The sequence below is a fragment of the Squalius cephalus genome, assembly GCF_949319135.1.
Source record: "Squalius cephalus genome assembly, chromosome: 12".
NCBI classification, from domain to species: Eukaryota; Metazoa; Chordata; class Actinopteri; order Cypriniformes; family Leuciscidae; genus Squalius; species Squalius cephalus.
This window is the reverse complement of record NC_137133.1, coordinates 11,305,657-11,320,762: the sequence shown is the minus strand read 5'-3', so window position 1 is coordinate 11,320,762 and position 15,106 is coordinate 11,305,657. Positions and strand designations below refer to the sequence as shown.

Genomic DNA, 15,106 nt, shown 5'->3' with positions numbered 1-15,106 from the left:
TCAAAAGGTTAAAAAGTAGTTGGGGGGGATTAAAAGGGTTGAATGTAGTTTGGGTACATTTAAAAGGGTAAACCATACAATAATGGTACAGTATAAGTGAAACCCATTGTAGCAAATAAAACACTGCTAAGCTCTCTCCTGAAGAGCTTTGTGTTCAATAGTGCCATTCCATAGATCCAATATGGATAAGGGAATCTCAACTTCCATTTTCCCAAAATGCACTGCAACTAATGAAGGACCTATGTGGCCAGTATATAACAGCAACAGTGTAGAGTAAACATCAATTATAACGCATTAGCCTCTCTCGCCCACTCTCTTAAACAGCAGTTCAGTGTAATGAGAGTGCTAGCCTTAACTAATCTAATTTGTGTCTTTCTCTCTCAATCCCAATGTTACCTCCAGCAAAAAAAAATGCAGTAATGTAATATCTGGATATTTTTTTTGTTTTGTTTGTATTTATGCTTTATGTGAAATGTAAACATGCTTTTATTGACTGCACCCTGTCTCTTACAATCAGCCATCTGACTAATAGCCGATTTGTGTAGAAGGCATTGAGGTGTTACTGTAGCAGTCTTCAATAATAGTGTGCTTAAACAAGGCTGAACATATGTATACAAGTACATAAAACGTAGGCCTACCTATAGCCTATTGAATCACACCAAGCCACTATATTACTTAAAAGGAGGGTCACCTCACTTCTGCAGGAAAGAAAATGAAATGATACTCCAGAGGGAATCGTAAAATAACACACTTTCATGTGTCAATGAGAAAGTAAAATAAATTGAAGTAGTGACACAGAGAGAGGCAAATGGCAATTTAACAAACAGGAGCTAGGGTGAAAAGATAAAGGCCGCGCAAGGATAAGAAAATCTCTGGCGCCCTCTAGCCAGAGAAGATGATAGTGCTGTTCCTAATGTCTAGGAGGAGAAATGTGTATTTCTGCCTACTGTGTTATAGGCTAAAATGCTGTAGGCCTATAAGTAAATAAAAAAAATTCCAATAAATATAACAGTTTCTGTCTGCGATACAGTAATTTATTCAATTTATATAATTTTATTCTGTATATGTGTATTTCTGTTCCATGTTCCATCTGACAAATAAAAAATGGAAAGCGTTCTGCAGTAATACAATTTCAAGGCCTGCTCACATTCTTCAAAGCCACCAGATGTGTTTGTGCGAGTTTGTTTGCACCGTAACATGCTCTCTCTCTCTCTCTCTCTCCCTTTCCGATCGCTCCAGGGGAGTGCCGAGTCGAGCTAACCACCCCTCACTAGGCCGCCATATGGCTGCCTAGGAGCTCAGAGCTCCAGATAGCACGGCGTATCATGCATGGGCGATCGGTGAAGCTGCTAATGCTGTAATTAGACAGGCACGGCCAGGTCAGCTGATCCGCGTGGTTGAGACTCCTGATGATCTTATCCTCATTAGTGATACTGAAAACAAAGGGGTCTTTAGAGAACAGCACCACACCCAGGGGCCCCATTTACATATTATACACAGCAAATTAGGAATAATGGAAGGTCATCATTGTCTAAAGAGTTTAAACAGTTACATTTTTGTTTGGGTGACCAGTTGGCTCTGTGCTGATAAAACATGACAGAAGACACCATGCAGAAGAGAAAGTAAGGATCCAAACAATATCAGGTCTTAGAAAACACATTGATATCCAACCTTTGCAGGCAGGTTTTAATATTATACATGAAGTTATGAGAATAGTTGCCACTGGGAAAACAGTTTGTGACTATTGTATTGACAAATAAAATATTTAGATATTAAACCCTTTAGCATCAAAAATAAAAATGAGATGCTGTAAAGCTGATTAAATACACAATGTTATATTTAAAAAAAAAATGTAATTCAAAATATATTAGGGTTGAAGATTGGTGCAAAAAAAGGATAATAATATAGGCTATAAAAATGATCTAGCATAATGTGCTTTGTGACAACAATAGCCACAATTTTAAAATGATTCATTGATAGTTTTTGCTTTCACTTTTGATCAATTTAATGCATAGTTGCTAAATATTCATTTCTTTAAAAAAAGGAACTTTATGTATGTGTAACCATGTGCAATACTGATAACACTTTATGAGAAACTTACCTTTTTTGACCAATATACTGTTAATATCTGATGCCAGTCCCCTAAATATCATTGTAAAAATATCAAAGCATGCTTAACAGGAGCATTTCTTAGAAAATGCACAATGTATTCTAGAAAAAAAAAAAAAAAAAAAAGATCATGATTTTTATTTTATTCTACATAACAAAATAAAATGTACTGGTCATGAATTACACTTTAAAGATTTAAATCTATCAAATAATGAGGAAGTCAATAGCTCACAAAGGCACCGGTTCCAGAAAATGATGTAATGTGTGTGTGCACATTATTAGCAATATTATTGGTTTGTTTTTCAGCAGTGTAATCCCTCATGATGACTCTTTTGTAGATAAACAAATATTGTTGTTGTTGTTGTTAATAGTAATAATTAAATAATAATAATGTCACCATATGATGTTTCAAACCATTTTCAACAAAATCAATGAACAAACATTGCCCAGACAGAAGCAATATGAAGCTTGGTAGTGCATGCAATGCTGAAAATTTGCTAGTCAGATAAAACCATAATGTTCAAGGACACATCTGATTGACTGATACTTGCTCCCCAGTGTCAGGCACTAAACCAGAGCTTCGCTGGAATCCAAACAAAAAGGAAGGCCCTATACAGACAGCCAAATAAGAGACAGAGCATGCAAAAGCAATCTTTGGCTTGCAATTCAACAGGCAATGCCAAATTCTGTTGATGTTAAGACAGTGCACCTGCAGGGAATTAACATTACACACATGCATTGCACACACAAAAAGTTTCTCTAATTTTCCACATTTACAACTGCAAGCGAATGCAATTCATAATTTAACTAAATTACTGTATCATGTATGACGTATATAAATTTTTTTCTAAAGGCCGTGCGCAGTATTAAGCCTCAGACAGACGTGTACATCTCCAGCACACATTCAAAGCAAAGCTGTTTCTATTTTCTGTTCTCTGTGCCAGAGACCCCTCCTTTGATCCTCAAAGCAAAAGGGTCAACAAACAGATGCAGGATGATGCCTATGATGCTCTGAACTGACCAGCACTCAACAAATCTGAAGAGGCAGCCAACAGTTACTGATCAATGTTAGTATAACTCTAGGAAGCAGAAACTGTTGAATGGAGGTTATATACTGTGTGCTATATATATTCTTGCATAGTGGATATGTCATAAGATATAAAAAATATATAAAATAATATAATGCAATATGACATATGTAGAATGTAATTTGGCAATTTCTTTTTTCAGAAAAGAAGAAAAAAATAGATAAAAAAAAAAAAAATCATCCATACCTGTCACCCTTTTGATAAGTTCCCATTTTATGGAAAAACAACAAAAAGATCTTTATGCACAAGCACTCTTAGAATAAATTGTTTTATATAGAACCTTAAAGAACTCTGTCAGGTGCTTCATATATTAATTGGTTCCCATTATGGCATCATTTAATGGATTTAGTGGATTGGATTAATTCATTTTGTTATAAAAGAAAAAAGATGGTCAATAAGTCAAAAGTCAAAGTGTAAATGATTCAGCCGGTCACAATGTGCTGCATTATTAACCAACAGATGCTGCCTGAGGTTGCAGCATGAATAGGGAGGTCTAAAGGTAGTCAGTTGTTCATTTATTATTCAGTCTCTGGCTATACAGTAAATCACTGCATAACTTGTTTGTGGAAGGTCAGAAAACAGAGCAAGGCCAAGAGTCCGTACGTTCCTTTCTCTTCAGCAAAAACAGCGCTGAATAGAGATCTTCTATTTCCTAAAGTAATTCATTTTTAGTAAGCGTTAGATGACAGCAAAGATAATCTAAATGTAAAAATGGAGAAAATGAGCATCCACTACTGACTGATACATAAAAAACTAATATTATTATTATTATATCAATGATTTGGTACATATACATCATGCATCCCTAGTATTTTCTATGTATCTCAAGGTGTTGAGTAAACTCATAAAGGCTTGAGTCACAATATATATATATATAAAATAATCTACATTACACTTGGTTAATGTATCATGTATCACGTGGATCATGAGTCTCTGTAATACAGTATGAGTAAATGACATTCAATACATACATTATGCATTTTTTAAACATTGTAAATAATGACAGTTAATCAAAAATCCCAGTTATATATAATCAGCCACTGAGTCATTACAAAGAATATAAAACTCACTGGGAAGAATCATTGATGAAAACCTTCTCAGCAAATAGTCATCACAAGAGTCATGACTCATAGCTATTTTTATTTTAAAAAAACAACAACAACAACAAAAAAACATGTTTCTAATAAGTAACTAGATAAGAATGTGTGCAGTTTACACTCCACCAAGTTGACTTGTTCTTTTTTACTTCCAAAACCTGTACATTTAACAGTATTTGTAAAGTACATTTTGGAGGAAAATTACATGAAATGTCTCATTAGAGGTAGGCTATTACAGTTTTTCACCACATAGAGTAAGGGAACTTACCGTAAATCAATTAATAGGGTTTTAATGTAGCATTTTTACAGTCTTTTACCATTAAAATTACAATAATTTCCAAGTCCAACACAAAATCTGAATGAAAAACATGCTTTATTTTAGTCAGAGAGTATGAGTCATGGAGGACATTTCATAGGCTTCCTGCAATGATGAAGCGGTGACTCACATACTAGCAGCTATTGTTTGTTGCACTCTTCAGTCAGTATCTCTCCAGCTTACTCATGGTTTTGTTATGTGTATCAGTATAAGTGCTGAAATAATGTCTGCAGTGGCTGTGATTGAAAGGGATAGTTCACCCAAAAATCCTCATTTACTCACCCTCATGTTGTTTCAAACCTGTATGAGTTTCTTTCTTCTGTTGAACACAAAAGAAGATTGATTAAAAAATGTTTGTAACCAGACAGTTGACGGCACCCATTGACTGTCTATAGTATTTTTTTCCTACTATGGAAGTCAATGGGTGCTGTCAACTGTCTGCACAGAAGAGAAGAAATTGTTGAATAAAGTCTTTATTTTTGCGCACAAAAAGTATTCTTGTCGCTTCTCGCTTCATAACATTAAGGTTGAACCACCATTTTAACGATGTCTTTACTACCTTTCTGGGCCTTAAAAGTAGCAATGACATTGCTGCCTATGGCTGGTTCAGAAACCTTTCGGATTTCATCAAAAATATCTTAATTTGTGTTCCGAAGATGAACGAAGGTCTTACGGGTTTGGAACGACATGAGGCCATAACACTTTTCATTCAGATTTTGTGTTGGACTTGGAAATTATTGTAATTTTAACGGTAAAAGTACAAATGCACTATTCAAAACCTTTCAATTGGTTAACGGTAAGTTCCCTTACTCAATATGGTTAAAAACTGTAATAGCCTACATCTAATGAGACATTTTATGTCATTTTGCTTAAAAATTTATTTGACTAATCCTGTTAAATGTAAAGGTTTTGGAAGTAAAAAAGAACAATTCAACTTGTAATAAAATGTATAATAGAGTGGTGCAGGGATGACATCAAAACCGTAAGACTAATTCATCACTGGTTCCCTCGAGATGACAAAACCAAAGCCTGTGGTAAATATGACGATAAACTCTGCGATACTTAAGACGTTTTGTTCTACAGCATAAACTGCACACATTCTTATCTAGTTACTTATTAGAAACATGCGTTTTTAAAAATTCTAAATTTGCGTTTTCAATATGGGTGTGTAATTTAAAATAACACAAACCTTATTTTACTCATAAATTGAAAGCCCCATTAATAAAACCCCATAGGAAAATCTCGACGGAACCAGTGGCGAATTAGTGTTCTGGAATTTGACATCATCGCTGCCCCACTCTACAGTATGTAACATCTCATGTTGTTTAAATGAATGTTTATTGCATTATTTTAGTGTTGTGTTACTATGTTGTTGTTTTGTATTTTTATGACACCTTCTATATATTAGTATTTCTGCCATGACAACTCTCGGAGAGTTTGGCATAGTAATGGATATGATAATGTTGATGAGCAAAGTACGAGACATGCTTCTGCCAATACATGTAAAACATGCTGCTGCTGTACAATATAGCATACATGAATTACCCGTATCAGATCTATCCAGGTGGAGCTGGGGAAGTTGGAGGGTTTCTGAAAGTGTGCTGCAATTGCTATGGCAATGCTGGCTATATTTGAAGGTTGAGCAGCGAGCTCATTGGCTACTGATACAGCAGGAACCAATCAGCTGTGCCCTAAAGAGAATAATGTGAATGCATTAAGGACCTATCAGCCTGCACCATCTAGAGTTTCATGACAGAACTTTGTATTTACTTCAGCTTGTGTAAAAGCTGCTTGTGATTAACTTTGATTAATCTAATCATGTGGCTTTCTCTTTACCATCTGTGTTTTAAAAATGGCTGTCAGTATTATAAGAAACAGATTTGAATAATTTGGATAATTAACACTTTCAGTTAATCAAATATATATATAAAAATACTGTAAATTTAAGTCTGTAAAACTTAAAATGTTGCTACTACATTTTCTACAGTTAAGTTCTGGCAATCACAGCTACCAATTTTTTTTACTGTAAATTAAAAATTCTTAGAATGTAAGATTACTGTACAGATTTGGACTGGGAGTGACAGACCATTGCACACGTCCATTACCCCTGAGACTGGTCACAATTTTTCATTAAAAACTGTATTTTAAGGCAAATCTGGTGTACTTTCATTTTCATACAATTTTACTGAATAACAGATCTCTCTGAATTATAAAAATAAAAAAAATCACAAATTCAGGGTTTCCGTAAATAGTTTTATTTGATTCATCTTTGACAGCCAAGAATGACAAGATCACAGTTTGTCTACATTGCTAAAACCCGAGTGCTAATGTACAAAAATAAAAACTAAAGAAAGAAAATACTGGGTGCTCACCCTCTAATATTGAAATACTTTTCTATGAAATTGTATTTGAAAAATCTTTCAAAATGAGCTTTATAAAACTGTTACCTTCTGAGAGGTAAAATTGAACAAACACAGACACAAACAGTCTGCTGGGTTAAGAAAGGACCGATCATAGATTGTAACCCTTACACATCGTCAGCCTTGGACCGATCTACTCTGACAGATTTAGTGAAAAGCATGAACATCATGAGAAGAAACTACTTTGTGTAGATTAACCCAAGACATGATGCATTTTTAACTCCCATAACTTTCAGTTCACATGGACTATACTCATGACACGGATGTATAACAACAAATACAAGGAAAAAAAGAATATAAGCTTTTCATTGCATTAGTAGTGCTTATTTGGCTAAATAAAATGGAATGCATGGACAGTTTCATTCAAAAGAGGTAAAATAATATAAAGACAATAAATAATTCAAATAAATAGTGTCCTCTGTTGCTTGTCAAGTTTGGACCTGAGAGGTAAAGACAGAAGTGACACACAGGGACCCAACAGCACAACACAGCGCAAGTACATGACAATAAGCGGGCTCTGTTTGCCCTAGATTAACACTCCAGAAGATACATTTTGAAATGATCCTGTGTTACAAAGGACTATTTTATTTGCAGTTGGTTGCTTCACTGAAAATCCAATGAACTTTGGAGATGGACAGTCGTGTATAGGGAAAGAAAATGTCAACTACATCTCAATTTCATGGTGCTACAGTGTTAGAAATCAAGACAATGTCTTATACAATACTTTATGGGCCATTTAACGCCTGCTTTGTTTTTCAGTAAGGCAATATTTCCACTATGAGTCCCACCCAATGTTTGACTCAAAGGGTTTGGGTTGTGCTTTGCAATAATTTCAGGTAAATGGTGTAAATCACTCGCATGGCACTTTTAGTAAGGGGCCAAGTGTGCTCACCAATGCAATTATGCTTAAATCATGCATGAGTGGACTATAATGTTACAAAACAAACAAACAAACAAAACCACCACAAAAGACTTTTACTCTCAAAAGTTCATTTAAATGCTACAACTGGCCATAGACTCACTCGTAGGCACAATTAAAGGCTCTTCTAGAAGGACCTAGTCACTCTTTGTAGGTATATAAACACGTGACGTGTCTCAAAGCATACAGATCTCAGGTGTGCTATTATGGAAGAAATTAAGGCTAATTTGATAAACAGTGGATTATCGGAAGGTGTGTCAAGCCACGTCAAACAGTGAGGAGAAACAACAGCAAAACAAGCAGAGTGAAATTGATATGGTACAGGAATGACCTACAATCATTTTAATCTCAAGAGTTCTCTCAGAGCAGGCACACTGTTTTTCATTCAGTTAAACACATCTTAAAGCTAAAATATATATTCTGGTAAAACACCAAGACATGCTAAAAACATTTGGGAACTTTTGGCTTTAAGGGGAAATTTAGAACACCCCATCCTTTACCAATGCAGCCAAGAAAATCAGTTTCTGTTCTTATTCTGTTTCCTAACCAGGTGCGAAGCGATAAAACACTACAATTTGTCGATTGCATGGTATCTCTTTCTGTGCCAGTCGCCTCGTCCACACTCAAAATTCACTAGACTGAAGTACTGCTCAAGTATAATCATGTATATTAAACATCAACCATGGATGAGGAGGAGAAACTGGTTGTGGAAGTTAGAATCACATATTCTATGACAAAGCGAGAGAGTGAAAGAGCAAGAAAACAGTGGGAACTGTTCTGATTGGCTGAGTTTTGTGATTGATTGAGTTGCATCACACCCCATTTTCAGTTGTGCCAAAAATAAGAATTCTGTCATCATTTACTCCAAACACCAGTAGGTTGGTTTTCTTTCTTTTGCGCTATTTTTTTCAATTGAAATGTTTTACAATTTTTGTCCATATTATGAATCTCATTGGGATCCAAAGCTTTCAAAACGTTTCTATGAGCTTGGAACAACATGAGGGTGAGTAAATGATGAAAGAATTTTCCATTTTAGGTGAACTATCCCTTAAACGATAGACAAATTGCTTGGCGTTGAAATCTTAATGTGTCGCACCATGTTAGGGCAAGTCCAAGGGGTTCAAAAATATGAAAATTAAATGAAACGCTAGCAAGATCTTAGGTACAGAAAGAGAATTCAAAGCTACATCTTGTAGGTTTTAAAGAGTATTATGTATTATAAATATTAAATCATTGTAACGACAAGGATCTACATCTCAGAAAGTGCTGACAGGCTGAATCCCACTCTATGTACCAAGAATTTCCTAACTACATAATTTTTTCTTAAGTTATATAGACAAACCAGAGGATTGACAAAGTGTCAGTTTGAGGCAACAAGTAGTAAACAACTCGGAGAGGATTGTAAAACATTGACACAATCTTTCAAATACTATGCTCAGTTCACACGGAAGCTGTTCCTCAGGGGTTACGAATGTATACTGTACAAAGTATAAAACTTCTGTCAGACAAACTTAACCCTAAATAAGATCTTTCCTTGTTTTTTCTTAATGTAGCATCCATGCAGGAGGTGTACACAACTTATCGTGCTATCCGTACTGTGCATGCTTTCAGTACCGTGTGTTCATTGGATTTAATATTACTCTTCCAAGCAGTTGGAGTTGGGTACCAAATGCTAACTTACCTATCGATTCTAATCAAGGTAGTCGCTGTAAATTAGGACTAAGGCAACAATGTTCCATATTACAGAACAGGAATCATGCAGATTAAAATGCTCATGGCCACTGCTGTAGACACAAAACTGCACCATCAGGCCATGTACAGTAGTGTCAGCTACAATTTCAGGTAATCAGCAGTGGAGGCCTGACATACACTCTCATCTAGAACGACTTTTCAGAAAGATGCAAATGAAACGGGTGCTAGACTTAAACACATGCTCATACGAGTTGATGAATACAACTATCCAAATAACAAACTGTCACGATTAGAACGCAAAACTACACTTTGTATTAATTCTGTTCGAACACATAAGCATATTGTATTCTAACTGAGGTCTCGAATTTGGTCTCTCTCTTATTAATAGAAGATGCCTTTAAATATAGCAGCGTTTAATGACAAAGTGCAGAACCAAATGTTGGGTTTTGTCATTCCTTTTTCCTAATCTACAATTGCACTTACCATCACTTAGTAGCTAATAATACGCCAATACAGACGTTTAATATGCACTGGAGCGGAGGATTTTTGGATACACTACAATAAAACCTCTGGTAAAGCTACAGGCTACCTCTTAATTGGTTAAGTGCTTTTCAATATTGGCAATAAATAATCAAAGGCCTCTAATTATCAATACAAGCTCAGATAAATTCATTCACTGTTGTGTTTCTCTCTGGTTAAATTGATCCTGAATAGTCCTAACTGTGCTAATACAGTACCAGTGAGTCTTTCCTCTCCAATATGGGGATTCGTTAATTGGAAACTTTACGTTAACTGTAACGTATACTTAATTGGCAAGCGTAAACTGCCATCTAACAAACTCACCTAATTAAGTAAGAATGTTCACTTTCTAAAACTCTCTCTCTTCGTCTTTGTAATACATTTTATTTATTCGCCTTTTTACATGCTCCACCCTCTCTGTTCTGCAGGTACTTATCTAGCTCCGCCTCTCGCTTCACTGCTTCTGGGTTGACTTTTGGAGCACCAGGAAAACACACCAGCACCACACTCATGTTGTCTCGACTACCCTGTTGATAAACAAATAATCACAGAAGGAACGATTAAGTTAGATCAATGACTCCAAAAATGGCATAACCAAGTAATAACATATTTTACCTTGCACTTTGAATACACGCAAGTATCCACATTTTATATATATAAATAGGGCTTGACATTAACTAGCAAGGATATGTTTTAATTGTTTATTAATAAACTAGTGTTTTCTGAGTCAGTGTTGGCTGCAAAGATGAAGCTGAAGTTGCTGACTCGTCATCTCTACAGTATAGTGAACGCGCGCGCACGCTCCTACAGAGAGAAACGCATGCAACTTTCATTTAGATTACATAATCAGAGTATTTGTTTTCGATTCGAATTGGTTTGTTTAAAAGTAGACATCTCAAGCTTTCCATATGCCTATTTCTCATGTCTGTGAGGCAAGTAGCCTATACGCTGAGTTTCGGCTTTATTTATGTGATGCGCTCCAGTTCTTCTTGCAGTCGAAGACGGAGCAACTTTCTGCTCTAAAGTTTATTCCGTGCACTGTCAAGTGCTTTATCAGATTTGTTGTGTTGCCGGTCTTAGCAGCAATTGTCTTGTCGCAAATATTGCAATGCGCACTGTTGGCATCGAGCCTGGTGAAATGTAGCCACACTTTTGATCTTTTCCATCTACTGGGGTTGGGACGGTTACACACTACAGCCTCACGTGTGAGCCATGTCACTGGGCGTAACCGGCGTAAACTATTGTTTTTCCTTGATATCTCGCCACAGCCAATCATGCTGCATGCTTATTGGCTCACTGACGTTGACAAGATTAAGTATCGAAATTTGCTACCAAACGACAAGACATTTTTTGATACTCAATGGTTTCAAGGCAATTCGGTCGGTGCCTTAAAAAGTATCGAACTCGATACCCAGCGCTAATTATCTCATTATTTGGCAGCAGGTATATTAAAACCTTTACCACCACCACCACCACTTTAAGACCTGACGCACGGATCCATTGTACTGTTACACATGTGTTTTCTTTCTCAACTGTTTACATTCACTTAAAACATAACTGACTGTATTTACATGACCAAGACCGACATTTTGACATTATTTTGTGTGTATCTGACTGTTTAAGTGCATTATAAGCTGCAAAAAAGAACTCAATTTGATTTATGTGCAGTGCAGTGAGTGAGGGGAGGCGGGTTTGTGTGTCAACTCGCTGTCGGAGAGATAATGAGAGTTTCAGATATTTCAGCATCGATAATAATATATGTATAGATATATCGATGTTTTTGACAACACTGCATTGCACTTAGTTTATTAATTCAGATGCCTTTTTAAAAGACTACAATTGAAAAATGTATAGCCTATATTATATATAAAATTGACTGTTGAGTGACTGTTTTATACACCACTGCTGAAATCCACCCGGATTTTGGTGGGTTGGCGGGTGTTAATGTCAAGCCATATAGTTTTTTTTGTTTGTTTTTACGGTTAACAGTATTTGTACAAAAATATCATGAATTATTAATAAATAATAATACATATAAAAAGGATCCATTAGCATCCAACTCACAATGTTTATAACTGACCTTACCTTGTACAAACAGGTGTCCACAATCTCATTACACACTCTCTCCAGGTCGTCGGTCACTTCCAAGCGTGAGCGCACAAAATCACACAGTTCTTCATTGGCCATGACGTCCCATATACCATCGCAGGCCAGCACCACAAATTCATCGTCAGCCTCAGAGCGTTCGATCTCATACACTTCTGGCTCCGGGGACACCAGCTGCTCAGTGGGGCCTTTCCCATGCACGCACTTATAGTCGAAGTCGCCGAGAGCGCGGGAGACGGCGAGGGAGCCGTTGACCCTCTGGATCATAACAGAACCACCTGCGTTCTGGATTCTCTCCTTTTCCAGTGGGTTACTTGGCTTGTGGTCCTGGGTGAAGAAGTGAACGCGACCCTTGCGGCTCAGCAAGGCTCTGGAGTCACCGCAGTTGATGAAATAGAAATGATGAGGGGAAATCATCACGCCCACCGCCGTGGAGCCACTGCGGTCCGCTCCGTGCTTGCGTTCGGACATGGCCCGCATGTGTTCGTCGATTTGCAGGAAGCCTGTGCGGATTCCACATTTCACACTCTCCCCAGAGGGCCCGGCACCAACTAACTCTGCACCTCCTGAGCACCCTCCCCTGAAGTCTGGGTTGCTGGTAATATGTTCCAGCAGATGCTCACAGCAGTAACGGGCAACCTGAGAGCCTGCGTGCCCATCGTAAACGGCAAAAAAGGACCACAGGCCGAGGCCGTAAGGCAGCCCCATCACAGCCGTGTGTGCGTCCTCCATCTCCACACGCCATCCCTGCATACTGCTGAGTCCATAGCGGAGGCTGTTCCCCTCCCCGTGAGCATTGTGCTTCTCCATCTTTGGCTTGTCTAAGAATGCACCCATTCTTCTTATTTTGCTCTAACACAAACAGAACCAGAAAACAAAGTGAGTAGAAGGTGCTTCATCATGACATAAGTGACTCTCATTTATACAACATATTCAAACATGCGATGGGTATGTCATGGCCATTTATACGATAAGTTAAGCCACAGGTGCAGTAAGCTTCCAGATGCAAGTAAACTGTTTAGGTAAATGTTTATCATCACATCAAGGCAGTAAACTTATTTGGCTCCAGACCAGAATTTCAAATCTTTTCAGACGCCAACGCAGCAAAATATACGAACCAGTATAATGTAAAACAACTGTGAACTTACTGATGAAACCACTACCCTTATCAGCATGCAAAATGCTGCACGCCCAGATAGCATTAAGAGGCTAACTCCAGCATTTCTATGTACGTCAGAGTGACATAATATCACTTACCCAGTTTCTTCGTGGTCTTTGCTGGCTTAAGAAACTCCGAGGCACAAAAGCCGCGGATAAGAGCCTTATTATCAGCAGTATGTTGGGCCGGATAGCAAACACTATAAAACCAGCGCTGCGCTGACAGCCACAACACACATCAATCGACGGCTAGCCAATTAGCCAGTAAACTAACGTCAAAACGGCCAAAGATCGATTCCGAAAATAATCATTTAAAAAAATTTAACCATAAGAAAATCATCACATGAGCCTGTTAAGGCAGTCCGCAGCTGGGCGGTAGGGCATTTCTGGCTCCGGTGTTTTTGTTTTCCTGAGGGGGAGCTACAGGAGCCTCTCGCTCAGAACATCTCTCTCTCTCGCTCTCTCTCTCTCTCTCTCTCTCCGCGAGGATGGGTTGGTCTGGAACCCGGATGCTGCAGCGGACGGTACGCGTTCCCCTTTCTCTATTACATCATCACTGCCACGCAATCGAGGGCTGGAATTAGATCCATTGACGAGATTGAGGGACCGTTATAAGCGAAACTCTCGCTTTCATTTGCTTTGTAGTTTTCCTGCAGAGGCTTATAGTCTTTTTAAGTTTACAAAAGAACACATTTGTCGTATAAATATATAGGGCCGTTAACCAATATGACATTTAAAAATTTCAACATCTGAACTTTGAAAACCTAACTGTATGATGAAAAAAATAGGTTTTCTGGAATTGTGGGAATGTAAACTCAAATTAGTTCATTAACTGATCAGCCAGTCAAGCTAACATATATGCTTACACAATTAAGAAAAATAGACTATAAATCTGTCAAAGTTTGACACAATCTATGTGATAAATTATCAATGGTTATCCCCCTTTTTAACATAAGAACATTTTATCTTGAATGCAAAAGGCTTAGCTGTTACTATACTCTTAAAAAATAGTGTTGGTTTAACTTAAAAAAAGTACTGGTTGCCTTAAAATTTGAAGTTAATACAATGAAGGAGAATTGGTTTAAGCAACAGAAGCTCACAATATTACATTATTTGAACCACATAAATTATCTAAGTTGATTTGCCAAAAGAACAAATGTGATAAATCATGAATATATATATATATTTATTTTTTTACAGTGTACAAAAGGGCTCTCTGCTTGATACTGCAAACTTGTATCTGTTATATTATTTTAATTTATTATCATATTCATAAACTCTCTCAAATAATTTTACTGATTACTGCACTTTGTTATTCTTCTAGTTATTTAAATTACCTATAGCGGCTAATAAATCAGAAGTCTTACATATCCACAGGAAATAGCCTTCTATTAGCCTTCTATTAGCCCCTGGATTGTGCATGTTTTAGCTGCAACACAAATAGCACAAGTATATGAGTGGCCTCTTTTTTAGCTGTTACACATTGTGCTTTTATTCACTAGATGTATTCTTGGTGCTGTGTACAGTGTGTAGGCTATGTACAATGTTTTGAACAGAAATGATATTGCACTTCGGCTATTCAGGACAGGTGATTTAAGTTGCATTGAGTGAGCTACATAGAGCTACAATGGAATATCCACATGTAATTATCTGCAATCAAGCTGTTAATGGCATGCCCAAGA

At 37.1% G+C, this 15,106-nt stretch overlaps 1 protein-coding gene across 1 annotated transcript; it reads right to left on the bottom strand.

Moving 5' to 3' along the window:
* Positions 1-6,844: 6,844 nt before the first annotated feature.
* On the bottom strand, positions 6,845-13,908 carry ppm1ab (protein phosphatase, Mg2+/Mn2+ dependent, 1Ab). The gene is made up of 3 exons (XM_079887212.1): positions 13,524-13,908; positions 12,246-13,118; positions 6,845-10,687 (listed from the first exon to the last, which is right to left on the bottom strand). Exons 2-3 carry the CDS (start codon positions 13,101-13,103, stop codon positions 10,544-10,546), a joined length of 1,002 nt encoding a protein of 333 aa, XP_079743338.1. The 5' UTR covers positions 13,104-13,118; positions 13,524-13,908; the 3' UTR covers positions 6,845-10,543.
* Between the last annotated feature and the right edge of the window lie 1,198 nt (positions 13,909-15,106).